General features: G+C 38.3%; 1 protein-coding gene across 5 annotated transcripts; it reads left to right on the forward strand.

The window, feature by feature from the left end:
• Positions 1-7,841: 7,841 nt before the first annotated feature.
• LOC120480689 (uncharacterized) lies at positions 7,842-16,385 on the forward strand. 5 transcript variants are annotated; one of them, XM_089117278.1, is made up of 11 exons: positions 7,842-7,909; positions 7,981-8,043; positions 8,953-9,030; positions 9,161-9,385; positions 10,926-11,318; positions 12,042-12,236; positions 12,427-12,521; positions 12,686-12,736; positions 12,937-13,318; positions 13,425-13,604; positions 14,768-16,384. In XM_089117278.1, the coding sequence occupies exons 3-11, from the start codon at positions 8,976-8,978 to the stop codon at positions 14,791-14,793; spliced, it is 1,602 nt and encodes a 533-aa protein (XP_088973404.1). In that variant the 5' UTR covers positions 7,842-7,909; positions 7,981-8,043; positions 8,953-8,975; the 3' UTR covers positions 14,794-16,384. The 5 variants fall into 5 exon arrangements, 4 of the variants coding, with proteins under 4 accessions (XP_088973404.1, XP_088973403.1, XP_088973402.1 ...); XM_089117277.1 differs by lacking the exons at positions 7,842-7,909; positions 7,981-8,043 and adding an exon at positions 8,663-8,704 and having other exon boundaries at positions 8,855-9,030; XR_016145603.1 differs by lacking the exons at positions 7,842-7,909; positions 7,981-8,043 and having other exon boundaries at positions 8,726-9,030; positions 14,768-14,932; positions 15,048-16,385.
• Positions 16,386-21,624: the final 5,239 nt, after the last annotated feature.

Consider the following 21,624-nt stretch of genomic DNA (forward strand, 5'->3'; position numbering starts at 1 on the left):
GGAAACCTAAGGATATGGAGCGGTCCCAGACGCAGTACTGAAGGAAAATGAAATTGAGCGGAAGTGCGTAGGCGGGCGCAGCCAGGCTAATTTCTTTGAGGTTTAGAGAGGTTATTCCTGTAATTAATGTTTCTTTTTTTTAAATGAATTTAATAAAGAACTCTAACTCGTATTATGTCCAAATGGTCGTTGCAAAACGAAAAATTAACGGTTGTTGTATTTTTAAAACACAAAGTTTAACACTAACGTTTTAGTTAGACCACACCAATAGCTGCGCTATATACATCTCAATGAATTTTCATATATTTGTTTATGACTTTTTGCCCCCTTTAAAACATTTAAAATATTCACAAATTAATATGGGAAAATTTTTTAGATTTTACTGGTTTTCTAAGGCCAAATTAGAACCTGGATATTTATGATATTTTTCCCGCAGTGCTGAATAGGTGAGTTATTATAAATGCGTCTGAAAAAATAACGAGCTAAAAACATAATCTCCGGATGCACCTTTAGAGAGAACTGCACCTTTCATATAAAAGTAGTTGCGAATAATGTATTATTATTTTCTGTATAACCAGAAATGATAGAGTATTTTAAGTTGATTCTGTTGATGGGAAAATGAAAGTGTTCACGGCGCACCCACGCCTGTCTGCCATCCAGTGCGTGGTCCAAACTCCGCACACACTCTTGGATATTGGACAAAATAGAGTGTTTATTTGTGATAATCTTAGCCCTATTACTGTCCAACAACCAGTACTAATGAGATGTGACGAATTGCTTTGTTCCTTTTTTGGATAAAAGCGTCTTCTACATATGTAGCCTAATAAATGTTATAATAAGCTAATGATGATAATTATTATTATTATTTGCGGACACGGACCTAAAACACACTCCGTCTAGTTAGGTGACTGTAAATGCGCAAAATCCGTTTCCATTGCAGTTTTGCGAAAAAATCCTTTTTCGAATTGCCTGAAAAACCTCCTCATGCGAGCGTAAAAACTTTTTTGCGATAAACGGGATTTTTTACGAAATTGACGTGTTTCCATTGAGCGTATTTTCATTTCGCAATTTCAATTTGCGCAAATTGAAGGGTAATGGAAACGCAGCTACTGTGAAGCTGCTTTGATACAATCTGTATTGTGAAAAGCGCTATATAAATAAATGTGACTTGACTTGACTTGACTTGACATATTTTTGAAAGAACTAAGTGTTTTTAGCTAAGAATAAACTAAAAGAATTACACAGTGTAGCTTTAAAGGTGCCATATGGAATAATCGAGGTAAAAATATCCAAAAAATGAGCTACACACATCAAAAGAATGAGAAGAAATAAGTGCAATGATGTCATTAAAAAACTGACAAGTTATAGTGCTGCCGAGATATAACCTAAATTAGCATGCTAAATTACTAGCCCCGGCCCGGCAGGTGTCGTAATACCAGTTTCAGCCATGGGAGGCGGTATGCGGGCGGGCAACGTTACCACCAGCCAAACTGCAGTAACACGAGTAAGTCGCGCCGGCTTGTGTGTACTTGAACCTGATGTCATGTCGTGATGTCGTGTGGAAACTACTAAATTTCAGTTCAGGGATGAGTTAAAAAAAATGATTGGTCGATATTATGCATGAGGAATACATTTTGGTAAGTTGTAACATACTGTATCTTTCAACAGTGTTCGTGTTCTTTTACCATTAGCTAGTAGAGATGATCGGTTCACGTGCGCTAGGGATCTGTCGTCTAACATTTACAAGCGCCAAAACTGCATTTATTGTTTGAATTGCGTAATAAAATTAACAGAATCTGAGAGCTGAGATTGGTCTCTGTGTCCTTTTCTGTGCATGACAAAATGGATGTGGCGTGAGAGTGTGTGAAAAGTTGTGTGTCTCACGGTGAATTCGTGAGAGTTGGCAGCTCTGAAAGGCGCTAGCTTGGTCCACATTAGGGAATGCTGTCTGTCAAATTAATTGAAACTAATGATAAAAATGTAACATGAACAAAACGAATACCATAAACTAAAAATGCCTGGGCTTTAATTTTCCCACATCGTCGAAATGGACCGGCGTGTCTATGAGATGCCCTTTATAATTTAGTATTGAGATGTTGTTTAGTTAGTAGTGCTGTAGCGGCGCGTCGATGACGTCGATGCTTCGACGTCAAAATTGCGTCGACGTCATATTTTTGCGTCGACGCTTCTTTATTTATTTATTTTTTGCATGTTCCCAGCGGTACAGCTTGCCACACACACGTGGGAGACCAAAACATTTCGGAATAGAGGATGAAGACAACTAGAAATGAATGTGCTATCCATTAAATGAATCACACACAGTAAACAAACCCTTAAGAAAAAAACAAAAACATTTTTGCAATTTAGACGCGCAAACTGGGTGCCGGTGTGGTGATACAAGCTCGGGCAGATTCGGCTTGAAGTCGTTCATCCCGGACGCGGCACCGCACGCGCTGTTACAAAAAAGCCGTACACAGCCACAGTCTTCCTGGTCTTGCGCACCCAACGCGTCATTTTTGCCGCACGCACATTCGCGCTCGTGTGGACGTGTGGAGGAGCCTATAAACAAGGTTTCACTCCGTGTCAGCACGCGCTCTGATCAGTAGGTGCAGAAACCTCTCCCGATTCATCTCCATCAGTAGCAGCCTCCGATCGCAACACTAACTCCGTCTCCCGATCCGTTTCCCTCCTCAGCTGATATTAATAATTAAACATTCTCTATGATAAAAACTGTTTGTAAAAAAAAAAATATTTTAATAACACGGTTTTGGCGGTTGTAGAGTTATAATGATGGTGTTCAAATACATAACATTAGACTAATGTTAGCCAGCTTATAGTATCTCAGTATGCTAGTATTTATTTGAGATACATTGTTTTTTTTTATTAATTGAGCAGCAGAAAAATATTCTTTATATTAGTCGTCCAATTAGTCATTAGATTAGTCGACTAATCGATAAAATAATCGCCCAACTAATCGTTTAGTTAATAATCGTTTACCCCAGCCCTATTATTTAGTCTCTAATCTCTGAAAATCTCCAAATGATCCACGTGAAACTGCGGTCTTCCAACCTTTTACTATTAGTTTTACTGATTAATATGCGCGAGGGTGTTGTTTGAAGACATGAGTGTGCGCGGCCGCGGAGGTATTTTTCTGGAGGTATACTGCCCCCATCTGGTATGGAATATGGTGTATGATTTGATTTTTTATCCCAGAGGGCACCTTTAAGCTTTAATTTTAACAGCTACATGAAACCCTGTGTGTCTATATATATTTATATATATGGTTCGAATTACGTGGGAGCCAGTGGGAGCTGAGCTCCCATAGAGAGAGGATGAGCTCCCATGAAAGCAGAAAAATCATACACATGTGGGGCTCTCTAAAAATCATCAGCACCATTATTTTAAATTAGAAATAAAGCACTTTTTCCTTCAATATATTCCTTCAATGTTTATGTAAACCCTTTCGCACGTACGATCGATCACACCAGTGTGATTAGAACGGTCAGTGCATCACGTGATCAACTGCTAAATTCAAACGTGCTTTCACTTTGGTTGGCGCTGAGCCAGAGACTCGCTCAATGCTGCTGTCGTGTATCACAACTATTCTGTGTTTTCAACCACACAATGTTTATTTTAGGTTTCAGACATTTAAATACACATAAGTACTAGCAAAAAAATATTTTGAGTTCGTAAAATACACACTGATGTCTAGGGAAGCGGCAATAATAATCCTTTCCATTAATGTTACTTTACAATAAGGCATGTTTTCATATCAGATACACATTGTGTAAGAAGCTTTACATTTTACTCTATTCTTCTCCCAGTTCACCGGTAAAATAACATGGCGTCCCACATACAGCTCAACTAACTTAACGTGATTATTATGAAGGTGTTTAAACAACAAAACACATCCACTTGCACATATTTAACAATCGGAATATCAGTGTTTCGAATATTTAGCATAAAAAAGGAAAAATTACATAAAAGCAGATTATCATTCATTCAGCGCTGTGTTGTGGTTGCGCTGTGTAACGTGACAAGCAATAACGCGTCACCATGGAAACATTAAAGTGACAGGTTCTAAATAACGGTCACCTAGAAAAACTCACACTGGGGGATCAGTTAGAATATTTTAGAAATAGTGTATATGGCTAGTTTCCACTGAGCAGTACGGTACAGTGCAGAACGGTTCGGGCCGGTAAACCATGATCCGGCTTGGGTTTCCATCGCCAACAGTAAGCTTACTTGATAGCCAGGCGTGGTGTTTGCCGGAGACCCCCAGAAAGATGAAATCATAATTCGAACCCTGATTTTTGCAAAAAGTGAGAGTGACATTACAAAAAAGTTTTAACAATATGAACACTGACTGCACAAGGTATAGCTACAGTAGTCACATTCAAATCCAGACTCAAAACACATCTGTTTAGCTGTGCATTTACTGAATGAGCACTGTGCCACTGTACGTCTGACTGTTTTTACTGTACTGCTTTAATACTGCTCTGACTGGAAGAGATTTTGATGGAGAGTGGGAGAGTCTTCACTCCGATGAGGCGAGTGAAGAAGTAAGTTACTTTTACTGCTGAGAGTATAAGAAGTCGCTGAGAGCGTCATTAAGGGTAATGGCAGCAGAAACGTGCTCTGTGGGGGCCCCACTGGGCATTACTGGTGTAGCACCACCCCAGCAGAGTACGTCCCTGGGCTGGAGGTCCAGTTGCACCGTAAACCAGCTCAATCTCTTCCATCTCATATAGGGGTATACTGGAAGAGATTTTGATGGAGAGCGGGAGAGTCTTCACTCCGATGAGGCGAGTGATGAAGTAAGTTACTTATACTGCTGAGAGTATAAGAAGTCGCTGAGAGCGTCGTTAAGGGGAGAAAAGTGCTCTGTGGGGGCCCCGCTGGGCATTACTGGTGTAGCACCACCCCAGCAGAGTACGTACGACGCTCTACATCCCTGGGCTAGAGGTCCAGTTGCACCGTAAACCAACTCAATCTCTTCCACCTCAGATAGGGGTATTACTTTATTTTATTTAATTTTTACTCTTAACTGTTTTTATTTATATTGATTGCATTTACTTGAATACTTGAATTCATTAACAATGTCAAGCTCCTGTCCTCTGAAGAATACATTAGAATGTGACACCTTCATACTTTGTTTGGTTTGGTGAATGCCATACAGACCGTTTTTTTTTTTTTTTTTGGTGTTTAGACATGACTTAGTTAGCCAATCATCAATATGAGCCATTGCCGAAGTGAGTTGGGATGCTATGTCCAGATAGTTCTTACCATGTGTAAATATTACAGCATCATCTGCACACTGTACAACTGGACATCAACGTTTTTACATACTTCTGGCAGGTCATTTATATAAAGTGTGAATAAAATCGGACCAAGTATGGAGCCTAGTATGAGGACGGTTTCCCATATTGGTGACGGAGAAGCCTCTGAACTGCACAACATCAGCCAAGCTGGGAGCAACAATGCATGTTGGGAGACACTCATGACTACTGCAGTGCTGAGGGTGCAGTTCCTTGGGAGCCACAGGCATGAGCGATTCTTCACAGAAGCAAACCAAAGGCTCTTTTAAGAGCCACCCACATTTGAAAAAAAGAGCAATTTTTTCCTGTGTCATTTAAAACAATGATATGCTGACTGCATGTCCATGGTATCTCCATGCAAATAAATCTTATTGTGAACACACTCTAATAGGCTACGAACTGTAATATGTACTAAATTGTTTTATATATCAAATTATGAGGGTAAATGTAGAAAATAATTATGTAATTAATTATGTAACAATCAAATGATGAAATAATTAGGATTTAATTAAGAATTTTTCAGCAAATTATCCTCTTAACAATCACAAAAAGGAACAGATTAAACTGAAGCATGTGTATTTATTTATCAAAACTGACCTGAGAGTGTTTTTTAAAAGATTTAACTTGGTAAAAGTGGAAAATAATAATAATATATAATATTTTACGCAGTGTTTAATATGTGGCAATGTTTGGTCTTTAAAAATCTGACATAACACAAAATCTTTAAATGCACCAGAAATAACGTTGCTGTTAATCTTTGACATATTCAAGACTCTGATAATCCAAATCTAAAGTTTTCTCTTTGCAGTTAGTGTATTGAAAATAATTACATTTTTGTGTTTTTTTCCTCTTGTACAAATTGATGGTATCGCCCAACCCAGTCTCATATAAAAATGTAATTAAAGGGTTAAAATCCTGAAATTTAATAAATATTTGGTAGTTATGATGAGAACTGATGCTGGTTAAAAGATTTAACTTGGTAAAAGTGGAAAATAATAATAATATTTTAGGCAATGTTTAATATGTGGCCATTTTTGGCCCTTAAAGCACTCAACTGCGTAAAAAATCTAATGCAACACAAGGGTTAAATTAACTTGTTACATTATGTTATTATGTTTATACATTGTTGTTACACTTGTTATTGGAGTGTTTTGATCATTTTGTACCTTGTATTTTGAACAGGAGAGTCACGAACGCTCATCATCAACTGAGCAAGGCGAGCATTTGTGCTTATAAAACTTAAACTTTTTTATTTATTTTTTAAATGACAGATCGTTTCGCTATCTGGTTAGCTTTTTTTCAATTTTTGACAAGCATCGGTTAATACTGGAGCCACAATTTCAAAACTCTTCACAAATTCAGCCAATACTGACCAAACTGTGAATCATTTTGCAGTGCTTTCCCTTAAAATAAGCGCCTGGGGCATGGTAATGTTGGGAATACTGTCTTTCTGTCATTTCTTTTTTTGGGGGTGACGGGCAGACGATGAATAAGGGTCTTATCTAGGACCCTTCGAGTCGTGACTCGAAAAAAGTTTTGTTCATTTTGATAAACGAGTTTGAACAGGAGAGTCATGAACGCTCATCATCAACAGAGCAAGGCGAGCATTTGTGCTTATAAAACTTAAATTTTTTAATTTATTTTTTAAGTGAGCGATCTTTTCGCTAGATAAGACCCTTATTCATCGTCTGGTGTCGTTTAATACATTTGAAGCTGCACTGAAACTCTCATTTGGACCTTGAACCGTTTGTTTCCCAATAAAGTCCATTATATGGAGAAAATCCAGGAATGTTTTCATCAAAAACCTTCATTTCTTTTCAACTGAAGAAAGAAAGACATGGACATCTTGGATCAGAAGTGTAAGGTGTCAGGATCTCAGAGACTTAGGTTAGGCAAAGAATCCTAAAAAATGACCCCCCTCTTAATAAGAATCATAAGCTGAAGTGTATTAGCACCAGAACCACATCATCGTGTTACCTCTGTTTGAAGAATTCATCTTCCAGAATATGGCAGTAGGTTTTGGAAGTAAATTTTAGTCCTCCTCTGCAAAACGGACTTCGGGATATAGCGGGAGATGGACTGAAAATGAACTTCTAAAATCTTACTGTGATCTTGTGATTCTTATTAGGTGGGGGTCGGGTTTTTTTTTAGGGTTCTTTACCTCTCTCTCTCTCTCTCTCTCTCTCTCTCTCTCTCTCTCTCTCTCTCTGGCTTATTTTATCTATAAAAGAAAACGTTAATTATGATTATGCTAATGATTGGATGTTAATAATTATGTACACCTGAATATAAGACGTTTTTCATTTCTAGACTTCATGAACAATCACATATCACTTATAAATGATTCAATGCAAAATGAATAGTAGTTATTAAGATTAATGTGGTTTGGAATTGGTAAAATGAATATGAAAAAGAAATATATAAAATGAAAGAAAAAAAAAATATTATCAAAAATTTCTGTACCGTATTTTTCTAAACGCATGCTCAAATTAGTTTGTTTGTGTCAGACCCTCCCACTTTTGATTTAAGCGAATCAAAATTGATTTGAAATATTTTGGCCTTGCGTGATTGGACCGTTCTCGACTTTCAAGGTAAAGAGGCGCAATTTCTCTTTCAAGATTAATTTTAAATCGGTTTTATCTTTACAAAAATGCTTTCTCAGGGCGTTCAAACGAAGACAAAAATAAGGATGATGGAGCTTGGGAGTTGGCTAGCTGGATGTGATGTAAGTCATGCTTTTTTATTGTTTTACCTGTTTGCTGTTTCAAAGTCCTGTCACGTAACGTTAAGCGTTGTGGGCAATGCCAATGACAGAAGCGGGTAAATGAAACAATGCAGTTTAACTTGAGGCGATCGTCGGGGATCAAGCACAATCGCTTGTGTTGATGATATTAGTTATACAATAGACATGTCTCTTTTCAAATAAAATATGTGTTTATGGTAGTATTAATATATGTGCTAAATAGACAAATTAATATAGTGCCTCTTCTTTAATTGTTTCTGTCATGTCTGCAACTTGGCAGATGATAAGGATATGTTGTCAAGATCATTAAATTTAAAAAAGTATGGTCTGTAAGTTTTTTCAAACTCATTATTGCACTTTATTCAACTTTATGAAACTATAATGAATTTATAGGCTATTCTGATTACAAGTTATTAACGATTTTCTTTTAGTGATCTTTAAGTATTCCTCTGGTGGTCAACCTTATTTCATGCTTTATAGACTGTAAAAAAGGCTTTAACATATTAGTTTTAGCTAAGTAGTAATGACACATGATTATATCACTTGTTAAATGGTTGTTTTACGATAACATTCAGTCCTGTATTCCTGATTCAGTTTGTTTGCAGATTCGATGTGCACTCAAGCGTGACTCGCACTACTTCAGGTATTTTGAATAATGCGGTTGACGTCACAGTCAAACGTTAGATCGCTCTCTTTGTTGACTGAAAGACGAGGCGAATTCAGACAGTTGCTGAATATTTTCTGCGTTGTGTGTTGTGTTGTATTGTATGGTACTTGTATCATTTAATTGCAGTTTGAAGAAGATGTCAGGCCCGACCCAGGCACAGAGTCAGGAGCTTATTCCTGGATGTTCAACACCTCGGTCTTGTGAGTTCGTTTCTGTGCCCACAGGTTCGGCTCACAGGAAGAGAGAGATGCAGAGGTCAAATGATGGACGTCCGTCCACTTCATCCAAACACTATCGCATAGGTTAGTATAGGCTTTTATTAAAGTGAATAAATGATTTGTCATTGAAAATAGAAAGTTGATTTTGTGTGTGTGTGTGACCACTGACAATTGATTATTAATATTATTAAAAATGTCTGAATTATTCCATCAGGCCGCTTCAGATGCAGGAGAGTTGTTTCCAGGAGCAGTAACAACAGATCTGAGAGCCAACATGAACCAGGCAGTGACGGAAACAGGAGTTTGTCCAGATGCGACAGCTTCCAGTGGATGTGTCCTCCACTGCCTGGTCAAGTTCCCGTCGAGCCAACCGACATTTCTAATGTCCCGACTGCTCATGGTGCCGTGGAGGCTTCACCTGTGAACAAGAGCTCGACAGGTGAGATTGAAATAAGGCAGAATGATGAATACACACAGTTTCTCAGCAATTTTTTTCTGAAATATTTTAGTTGGACAAAACGTTCTTAGAATATATTTTTGTTAAGCCAACAAGCCATGAACTCACTCAGCTGACACACACACACACACACACACACACGAAGACACACGCACAATCCCAAAAAGAGTTCTGTTTCACAACGTATTGCGTTTGAATGGTCAAATACTGACAAAATTGTCCAAATGGCTGTTGTGACCAGTGTTCATGTAAACAGAGTTGGTTAAGTTATGTCTTTAATATAAATCAATGTTGATTTAAATATAGGCTATTATATTTAATAAGAAATAAATGTGAAATATATTTTAAGACATGATGGCTCATATGACCTTTACCATTGCCAGAACTGTGCCAAATAATAATGCCTGGAAATGAATGGTCTATTTTTAATAAAAGATATATATATATATATATAAAAAAACAACAACTATTATTACATAATATTGTGAAAGAAACTTTTGGTCACCCCTAAGGGACATTTGTGCAGGTATTGAGCAGAAACATGGCGTTGTGAGGCGGATAGCTTGGAAATATTTGCATTATTTTGGATTTGTGACATTAAAGATAAAATTGAACAGTTACAGTTTTTTTCGATTGCTAAACGACAGTGAGCACAACTGGAGCTAAATGTGCAAAACTCTAACTACAGTCTGCACTACCAACAGTTACCTGAGCACAACTCTTAACACACGGCTCAAAACAGGCTCAGTGTGCACAACACTATGCACAACCCTCACTGAGATAACAAACACTGTCACACAGAACACACTGAGAGGAAAAACACTAGCATCAAACACCAATGCAGAAAATACAAACTTTTCATCTTTACAGTTTCAACAATTTCAGTGATTTATACAAAGTAATATTTTCTTCAAAGAAAACAGTGACATTCTTTCATTTGATATATTTACATTTTTAAAACATAACAATTGAAAATTAGCAGTTTGCTTCAATAGTCTGTAGTAATTTACAGAATTACAGTAATGAGAAAAAAAAGGTAGAAACTAAAAGTACATACTGTAATACTGTAACCCTGCCTCTCTCAAGCATCAGGCCACACGTTTTCAGCCTTTCAGCTGAAATTGTTTGAAAATCAGCAGTGTGTGAAAGGCACAAGGCTGAAATTTATTCTGTTTTGAATGTCGTTCACAGTTTTGACAGCAGTGTTTTAGCTTTTGAACACTGTGCTGTAAATCCACAGTGTTGTGCAGGTTGTGGTTAAAGTCATGGAATAAGTGTGTAGAGTTTTGAAAACTGTGTTCAAGCAATGAAAAATGATCTAGAGTTTGGTCCACATGAACTGCTGCTGTGCAGATTGGAGTTAGAGTTTTGCATATGTAGCTCCAGTTGTGCTCCACTGTGGTTTAGCAATCGAAAAAAACTGTAAATGGAAGTTCTATCATTATATCATTTTTAAATGTGAGGTCAGAGATGTTTATAATGTTTTTTTTTTTTATACTTAATTTTTTCCCCTTTGTTCCAGAAAAACCTACAAAACGAAAGAAGATGAAAAGAATTCGTTCGTTCCTCAGGAACGTGTGGACGGCTGTAAAGAGTCCGTCCGGCTGCTGTTCTGACAGTAAAGATGTGGATGTTGTGGAGCCTTTCGTTCCTCCACTAGATCTGGACTCGGAGCCTGATTCTGATCCAGATCACTCCGACAGCCTCACTAGTAGTGTGTCCAGTTCCGACAGCCTCACTAGTAGTGTGTCCAGTTCCGACAGCCTTAACAGGAGTTTGTCCAGATCCGACAGCTTCCAAGAGGGGATCTGTCCTCCACCGCCTAGTCAAGTTTCCATCGAGCCAACCGACACTTCTAATGTCCCGACTGCTCATGGTGCCGTGGAGGCTTCACCTGTGAACAACAGCTCGACAGGTGAGATTGAAATAAGGCAGAATGATGAATACACACAGTTTCTCAGCAATTTTTTCTGAAATATTTTAGTTGGACAAAACGTTCTTAGAATATATTTTTGTTAAGCCAACAAGCCATGAACTCACTCAGCTGACACACACACACACACACACACACACACGAAGACACACGCACAATCCCAAAAAGAGTTCTGTTTCACAACATATTGCGTTTGAATGGTCAAATACTGACAAAATTGTCCAAATGGCTGTTGTGACCAGTGTTCATGTAAACAGAGTTGGTTAAGTTATGTCTTTAATATAAATCAATGTTGATTTAAATATAGGCTATTATATTTAATAAGAAATAAATGTGAAATATATTTTAAGACATGATGGCTCATATGACCTTTACCATTGCCAGAACTGTGCCAAATAATAATGCCTGGAAATGAATGGTCTATTTTTAATAAAAGATATAAAAAAAAACAACAACTATTATTACATAATATTGTGAAAGAAACTTTTGGTCACCCCTAAGGGACATTTGTGCAGGTATTGAGCAGAAACATGTCGTTGTGAGGCGGATAGCTTGGAAATATTTGCATTATTTTGGATTTGTGACATTAAAGATAAAATTGAACAGTTAAATGGAAGTTCTATCATTATATCATTTTTAAATGTGAGGTCAGAGATGTTTATAATGTTTTTTTTTTTATACTTAATTTTTTCCCCTTTGTTCCAGAAAAACCTACAAAAGGAAAGAAGATGAAAAGAATTCGTTCGTTCCTCAGGAACGTGTGGACGGCTGTAAAGAGTCCGTCCGGCTGCTGTTCTGACAGTAAAGCTGTGGATGTTGTGGAGCCTTTCGTTCCTCCACTAGATCTGCTCTCGGAGCCTGATTCTGATTCACGTCAGTCCGGTGTCGAGCCAAATCATGGTAAATCTGCAGTCCTTGTTTCTCAAACGTTGTTTTAAACCGTATTATCGTCTTGTTTTCCACTAAAGATATCTTGAGGCTTGTTTTCAGAATATTCATATTATTTTTTCGACCAGCACGGATATTTTTAATATAAAACAAAGGATCTAGCAAGCTCATATATTTCTCTTATTTTCTGTTTGTTTTTCAGACTCCTTCAAGTCTCTCTATAACGCGGGAGAGATGATTGGATGCGGAGGATACGGAAGAGTGTTCAAAGGAACACGGAAATTTGATGGCAAAAAGGTTTTTGCTGAATTATATAAACATTTTGCTCTTGCATGCATCAAAACATATTTAATACACAGGGTTTTATACTTAGATGCTCGAATCATAAATGTTATGTGCAAGGTCAGGCGCTTGAATGTTGTTACTCTTATTGAATTCTGTTTCTTTTTTCATTTTTGCAGGTTGCTATCAAGCGGATGCGCAAGACTTCCGACGATCTTTATCTCGCTATGGTAAGTTGGCCAAAAGCTGAATGTGTATTTAGTTGTTGAAGTGTTGATTACTGTAATTAATACACCTGTAGGAAACATTAGGTGTAAATGTAGTAGACGAATAAGCCTGCAAAGCCACTGTTGATCTTGTCTACCAAAATCAAAGAAAAATGATGTTTTCTTCAGATTTTTACCCAGCTAACCTTTTGTCTTTTCTCCAGCCTGGGCATCCCAAACCTCTCATTGCAGAAGTGGCTGTGCTGCTAATGATGAGGGAAGAACCCGTAAGCCCGTACGCCATACAACTACACGATTGGTTTGAACACCCTCGAAAATTCACCCTGGTGATGGAGTATCCCGAACCCTGCGAGAGCTTGCTGGACTTCATCTATGATAATCCTCAACTGGACGAATCAACAGCACGGCTCATCATGCGACAGGCTGTGCTGGCAGTGCAACACTGCATTGAGCATAATGTCTTTTACAATGATATTCATGCGGACAATTTCCTGGTGAAGAAAGACACTTTAGAGCTCAAGCTGATAGACTTTGGCTCTGGACAGATACTTAATAGTGATGGGTATGACAGCGACGTTTACATTGGTGAGCATTTTGGAAGTTTGGAAACCTAGATGTAATGACTTGCTGATTCTTTGACACTTAAAACATTTTTGCTCAACAATGCACAAATGTCTTGCTTACCTTACAGGAGTAAAGTTTTACTTCCCACCTGAAGTCCTCACAGAGCCTTGGTTTCACCCCGTCCCAGTAAATGTTTGGGCTCTAGGAGTGTTGTTGTACGAGATGGTGAACACATGTCCTCCTTTTCGGAATCCAAAGGAAATCACAAAAGCCAAAGTTAGATTTCAGAATGCCAACTTATCCAACGGTGAGTGAATAATATTGATGACATTGATAAACACCCAAAGCAAAGGCTCTGTACAGTTAAGAAACAGTTAAAGGTGAAGTATGTGAAGTATGAAGTATGTTTTTTTTTTTTGTTCATCAATTACTATTAGTATGCCATTTGTGGGTTTATCTCCCCCAAAAGTGTAAAAAGGCTCCATCTTATCATTGAGAGCCATCAATCTTTTTCCAGCTCAACCTATAGTGTTTGGGGGCGTGGCTATTGTAGCAGGCGGAGCCTGAGGGTGTTTAGTCACAGTGGGATCGTAGGAAAAATTCACTGCATTTATTAATACCATACAGCATCATCATGCACCCGTTCATAAAGACACATGCAACACAGCTAAAAGTATTCCTAATATGTTGGACCTGAAACATGCCTTCACATGGACCAGTAAGAGCTGTGTTTGTGATGTTTGAGCTGGGGGAGCCGTGGCACACGAAAGAGACGTTTGCAAGATTGTTTGAAATATGCTTTATTTTTTTGTAATTTCCCAAGGTGCCACTAGTCCAGCAGAAAATACATACTTCATCTTTTAAGAAAACACTTTTTTTAATTAAATTTTTCATGTTTCAGAGATGCTGTTTTCATAAATGCCTACATTAGTGTCACATGGTCATGACTAACCGGCTCTATCCTTATTAAAATGTGTACAGAATGCAGGGATCTGATTATCCAGTGCCTAACCCTGGATCCAACTAGTCGCCCGACGTTAGAGCAGATCTTACAACATAGATGGTTTAGAAATGATCTACTGTAGAATGGAGAAGTTCAGGAGATTCATTCGATCAGAGATTTCAGGTGTGAAGAAGTGTAACAGAGTAGGATACAACATTTGTGATGTCGTTTATCTTCATTTCTGGATTTGTTTTGTAGTGAGATTTTCAAATATGTTTAGTGAATTGAGTTCATTTTAATGTTCTTGTTATAGTCAAGTCAAGTCACTTTCATTTATATAGAGCTTTATACAATAGAGAGTGTTTCAAAGCAGCTTCACAGTAATAAACAGAAAAGAGACATCCATGTTGTTCATATGATCTTTGTATTGGATATGATATAACATTTTTGGCTTACCGAAGTCCAGCCCAACGACTGGAATGTAATAAACTGTCAGCGCGAATAATTGTTTTGGTTTTCTTCTCCAGGGTTGGACACACCATCCAGTCTATAAAGAACACTGGTTTAAATGCAGGATTGGATGGATATCATCCTGACAGAAAAACTCAAGCCACTCACGTGAGCCGCTTCACCAGAGAGATCAGAGCCTGTCCACGTCTGAGTAAGAACATGAGAGACTGAAGACTGGAAAGGTAAGTTAAGTGATGTCATCACAGCCACATTTGCTTTGGTAAGTCAAGTCACCTTTATTTATATAGCGCTTTATACAATTCAGATTGTTTCAAAGCCTTTTTACCTTGATAACAGGAAGATAATGATCAATGCCTAAGTTTACATGCAGCCAATAACGGCCATGTAAACACCGGCAAAAACCCGAATATGCTCATATCCCGGATTTTAAAAACTGGGATATTATACCTGGGGTACCCCTTTTCTAACCCGAATTTTTGGTCATGTAAACACGTATCGGCATATCCTCATAGTGATTTGTGTTCTGCGCATGTTCTATTCGCAAGGAATCTTGGTCATTTGAGTAGAGAAACTTCTCGGCGCATACAAAAATCCGCGTGCCGTATACCAGAAGTAAACATGGCGAGACACAGCACAGCATACTTTTGGAGCGAGGTCAGTAATGTTACCAGCATCAAAGCGCAAGCAAAGGCGATCGCTATCTGCCCCGAACTATTCATTATCCGCGTGCTGCTGTTGTTGTTGTCTTTGGATACAGGAAGAAGAATCGGAAATGACGCATATTGCGTCTTAAGGTTGTCCGTACGTCTAGACGCTAATCGCGCGTCACCGTTTACATCGGGATATTGCAATTCCATGTATACAGGAGAAACTCTCTCTGCTCACACATGTAAACGGGTTAATCCTAATGTTTCAGAAACCCGAATAGTGACCTTAACCCGACCATAACCCGAAAATTGGCTGCATGTAAACGTAGTCATTGATATAAACAGAATTCAATTGTGCTGTAAAGCAGCTCTAAAGCCCCGTTCACAAAGCCTGCGACTTTTGTTCAGGTCGCTAGTTCCCAATACTGTAGTGATTGGTCGGTCATGAATAGGGTTGGGTATCGGTTGGGTTTTATCTGTTATCAGTACCTACTCGGTATTTTTTAAATGGTTCCGGTGCCTAAACGGTTCTTAAACGGTACTTAAGAAAACGAAACCGCACACACTTTGGGGACGAGCGCGGGGACGAGCGCGTCGGAGCTGTTGTGCTGCACGCGGGAGCCAACGACATTAGGCTGCGGCAGACGGAGGTTCTGAAGAAGGACTACAGGAGCCTGATCGAGATGGTACGCAGCACAAGCGCCTACAGCAACGATCATCGTGTCTGGACCGCTTCCCACGTACCGACAAGGACAGGAAAGGTTCTGTAGACTATTTGCATTAAATGAATGGTTAATGTTATTGTGTAATGAACAGAAACTGCTCTTTGTAAATAATTGGCATCTGTTTTGGGAGAGACCCAGGCTGTATCGTGCAGATGGACTCCACCCCAGCAGAATCGAAGCGGCTGTTGTGTCGGACAACATCTCCAAGACGTTACGCACCAGATGACTAGTAAGTCAAAGTCCAAATCACAGCCTTTGTTGTCCAAACTTAACTAATATGCATAGTGTGGAACATTATATAGAAACTGTCTATTCCTCGTTTAGTGAAGCCAAACTATAAATCTAGTGCAGGATCTAGCAAAAATCTTATTGTAATTAAACCAGAAAATCTAAATATCAGTGAACAAAAACAATTTCTAAAGCTAGGTCTTCTAAACATTAGATAGCTCAAACCTAAGGCGGTTATTGTAAATGAAATGGTCACAGATAATAATTTCGATGTTCTGTGCCTTACTGAAACCTGGCTTAAACCATATGAGTATTTCGGTCTAAATGAATCTACTCCGCCAGGATACTATTATAAACACGAGCCTCGTCTGACCGGTCGTGGCGGCGGTGTTGCAACAATCTATAAAGATATTTTTAATATTACTCAGAAAACAGGTCACAGGTTTAATTCATTTAAAGTACTTGTGCTAAATGTTACGCTCTTAAATGTATGTTATGCCACACGGAACCGTTTGCCACTGAAACTGCTTAACGCACCAGTGGGGCTCGACAGCCTTTTAGACAAACGGGTCGGCGCGTATGGTTGGGTTGCGGAGAGTTTGTGAGATAGTGGTTTTCTAACACGACTCCCATTTAATGGAAATCATTATGAACATCAGCTTTGCTAATTATTTCCCATCTCCTTCTGCTGTTATCAATGGCGTTCGTCAGGTCCAGTTTTGTATCCAGCCTGTCACGGCGATTTCGGATGCCCCAACGCCTGTGATGAGAAGACCAACGCCTGTGAAGAGAAGACTCAACGCCGGCGATATGTTATGGCGCCGTTTTATATATAAACAATATTTATATTTAATATTTATATATAAACAATATGAATGTAAGCCAGAGGAGAACTGGCCCCCGACTGAGCCTGGGTTCTCCCAAGGTTTTTTTCTCCATCCAATCTGATGGAGTTTTGGTTCCTTGCCACTGTCGCCTTGCTTTTGGCTTGCTTAGTTGGGGATATTTAATATTTAACAATATTATTGATCTGTGTTGTACTACTTTCATGTCATCACTAGGCGCGTTTCCATTACAGATTTGTGCAAAACTTTTGCGATATTTTCCAAATGTTGATAAATAAACTATTGTAAAATGACGGTGTTTCCATTAACTGATGTTTTGCGACTAAAACGTCTTTTTTCCCTCTCGCGATAAGTCATTCTAAAAATCATGGCAACGGACTTTGGTAGGTTTATAACCTATTTCACAGCCATGCACCACACTAGACTATTATTATTAATGGAAGGAGACGTGGTGTGTTATCCAAGCATTAATGGCAGGGAAAGACACGGAGTTGTTTCTCCCTTATTTCTGCTTCGATGTCTTGATGGCATTTCTTTGAGGTTTAGAGAGGTTATTCCTGTAATTAATGTTTCTTTTTTTTTAAATTAATTTAATAAAGAACTCTAACTCGTATTATGTCCAAGCGGTCGTTGCAAAACGAAAAATTAACGGTTGTTGTATTTTTAAAACACAAAGTTTAACACCAACGTTTTAGTTAGACCACACCAATAGCTGCTCTATATACATCTGAATGAATTTTCATATATTTGTTTATGACTTTTTGCCCCCTTTAAAACATTTAAAATATTCACAAATTAATATGGGAAAAAAATGTAGATTTTACTGGTTTTCTAAGGCCAAATTAGAACCTGGATATTTATGATATTTTTCCCGCAGTGCTGAATAGGTGAGTTATTATAAATGCGTCTGAAAAAATAACGAGCTAAAAACATAATCTCCGGATGCACCTTTAGAGAGAACTGCACCTTTCATACGGATTACATAATCAGAAGGTATTAGTTTACGATTCGAATTTGTTCTTTTTAAAGTGGACATTTAAAGCTTTAGTCTATAAAGGCTATTGGTTCAGTTCTCGCGCTCCAGTTCACGAAGATCATAAAGCGCGCCTGATTGTTTTATGTTATTTTACAAAAGCACAACGTTTTGTTGTTATTGTGACATTACGCAAATAAAAGTAGTTGCGAATAATGTATTATTATTTTCTGTATAACCAAAAATGAAATGGGAAAATGAAAATGTTCACGGCGCACCCACGCCTGTCTGCCATCCAGTGCGTGCTCCAAACTCCGCACACACTCTTGGATATTGGACAAAATCGAGTGTTTATTTGTGATAATCTTAGCCCTATTATTGTCCAACAACCAGTACTAATGAGATGTGACGAATTGCTTTGTTCCTTTTTTGGATAAAAGCGTCTTCTACATATGTAGCCTAATAAATGTTATAATAGGCTAATGATGATAATTATTATTATTTGCGGACACGGACCTAAAACACACTCCGTCTAGTTAGGTGACTGTAAATGCGCAAAATCCGTTTCCATTGCAGTTTTGCGAAAAAATCCTTTTTCGAATTGCCTGAAAAACCTCCTCATGCGAGCGTAAAAACTTTTTTGCGATAAACGGGAGTTTTTGCGAAATTGACGTGTTTCCATTGAGCGTATTTTCATTTCGCAATTTCAATTTGTGCAAATTGAAGGGTAATGGAAACGCAGCTACTGTGAAGCTGCTTTGATACAATCTGTATTGTGAAAAGCGCTATATAAATAAATCTGACTTGACTTGACTTGACATATTTTTGAAAGAACTAAGTGTTTTTAGCTAAGAATAAACTAAAAGAGTTACACAGTGTAGCTTTAAAGGTGCCATATGTAATAAAAATGAGCTACACACATCAAAAGAATGAGAAGAAATAAGTGCAATGATGTCATTAAAAAACTGACAAGTTATAGTGCTGCCGAGATATAACCTAAATTAGCATGCTAAATTACTAGCCCCGGCCCGGCAGGTGTCGTAATACCAGTTTCAGCCATGGGAGGCGGTATGCGGGCGGGCAACGTTACCACCAGCCAAACTGCAGTAACACGAGTAAGTCGCGCCGGCTTGTGTGTACTTGAACCTGATGTCATGTCGTGATGTCGTGTGGAAACTACTAAATTTCAGTTCAGGGATGAGTTAAAAAAAATGATTGGTCGATATTATGCATGAGGAATACATTTTGGTAAGTTGTAACATACTGTATCTTTCAACGGTGTTCGTGTTCTTTTACCATTAGCTAGTAGAGATGATCGGTTCACGTGCGCTAGGGATCTGTCGTCTAACATTTACAAGCGCCAAAACTGCATTTATTGTTTGAATTGCGTAATAAAATTAACAGAATCTGAGAGCTGAGATCGGTCTCTGTGTCCTTTTCTGTGCGTGACAAAATGGATGTGGCGTGAGAGTGTGTGAAAAGTTGTGTGTCTCACGGTGAATTCGTGAGAGTTGGCAGCTCTGAAAGGCGCTAGCTTGGTCCACATCAGGGAATGCTGTCTGTCAAATTAATTCAAACTAATGATAAAAATGTAACATGAACAAAACGAATACCATAAACTAAAAATGCCTGGGCTTTAATTTTCCCACATCGTCGAAATGCACCGGCGTGTCTATGAGATGCCCTTTATAATTTAGTATTGAGATGTTGTTTATTTAGTCTCTAATCTCTGAAAATCTCCAAATGATCCACGTGAAACTGCGGTCTTCCAACCTTTTACTATTAGTTTTACTGATTAATATGCGCGAGGGAGACAGAGCAACACAGCGCTCGTGTTGTTTGAAGACATGAGTGTGCGCGGCCGCGGAGGTATTTTTCTGGAGGTATACTGCCCCCATCTGGTATGGAATATGGTGTATGATTTGATTTTTTTATCCCAGAGGGCACCTTTAAGCTTTAATTTTAACAGCTACATGAAACCCTGTGTGTCTATATATATTTATATATATGGTTCGAATTACGTGGGAGCCAGTGGGAGCTGAGCTCCCATAGAGAGAGGATGAGCTCCCATGAAAGCAGAAAAATCATACACATGTGGGGCTCTCTAAAAATCATCAGCACCATTATTTTAAATTAGAAATAAAGCACTTTTTCATTCAATATATTCCTTCAATGTTTATGTAAACCCTTTCGCACGTACGATCGATCACACCAGTGTGATTAGAACGGTCAGTGCATCACGTGATCAACTGCTAAATTCAAACGTGCTTTCACTTTGGTTGGCGCTGAGCCAGAGACTCGCTCAATGCTGCTGTCGTGTATCACAACTATTCTGTGTTTTCAACCACACAATGTTTATTTTAGGTTTCAGACATTTAAATACACATAAGTACTAGCAAAAAAATATTTTGAGTTCGTAAAATACACACTGATGTCTAGGGAAGCGGCAATAATAATCCTTTCCATTAATGTTACTTTACAATAAGGCATGTTTTCATATCAGATACACATTGTGTAAGAAGCTTTACATTTTACTCTATTCTTCTCCCAGTTCACCGGTAAAATAACATGGCGTCCCACATACAGCTCAACTAACTTAACGCGGTCGTTATGAAGGTGTTTAAACAACAAAACACATCCACTTGCACATATTTAACAATCGGAATATCAGTGTTTCATGTTATACAGTAGCTAATACATTTGTGAATATTTAGCATAAAAAAGGAAAAATTACATAAAAGCAGATCATCATTCATTCAGCGCTGTGTTGTGGTTGCGCTGTGTAACGTGACAAGCAATAACGCGTCACCATGGAAACATTAAAGTGACAGGTTCTAAATAACGGTCACCTAGAAAAACTCACGCTGGGGGATCAGTTAGAATATTTTAGAAATAGTGTATATGGCTAGTTTTAGGGATGAGCGAGTACAGCATTATCTGTATCTGTATCTGTTAACCATATGAATTATCTGTATATGTACTCGGACTGGGCGGGGCCTAAACCCGGAAGTGGGTCGGGTAGTCTTGAAATGGGCGGGGCTTTAACCGGTATGTTATTTTAAGCATGCAATTGATATGGGTTGATCTGAAATTGCTATATTTTTTGCTGATAAGAAATAAAACTATTTACATGACAGCATCAGCATTGAGCTTCAGATCAATAGTTTTGATCATGATAACAAACGAACTACAAAACAAGTTTTGCAACAATGAATACAACACAAGTGGCTGCAATTATAAAGTAAAATGTAATGAACAAGAGTTTTCATCTCAACTACGGCTGGGTGATATGGGCCAAAAGTCATATCCCGATATATTTAGGCTGAATTTCGATGTACAAAATATATCCCGATATTTTTTCTGCAAAGTGAGAGCAAATGTTCAGTCAAAGCCAAATATGACATGTCACAAGTAGTTTTATTGAAACTTGAACATTTGCCAAACCAAATGAATAAATAATAAACAGGTTTCTTCACCTTAGGGCTGCATGATTGT

This window comes from Pimephales promelas, chromosome 11, assembly GCF_988280905.1.
Source record: "Pimephales promelas chromosome 11, fPimPro1.hap1.1, whole genome shotgun sequence".
NCBI classification, from domain to species: domain Eukaryota; kingdom Metazoa; phylum Chordata; class Actinopteri; order Cypriniformes; family Leuciscidae; genus Pimephales; species Pimephales promelas.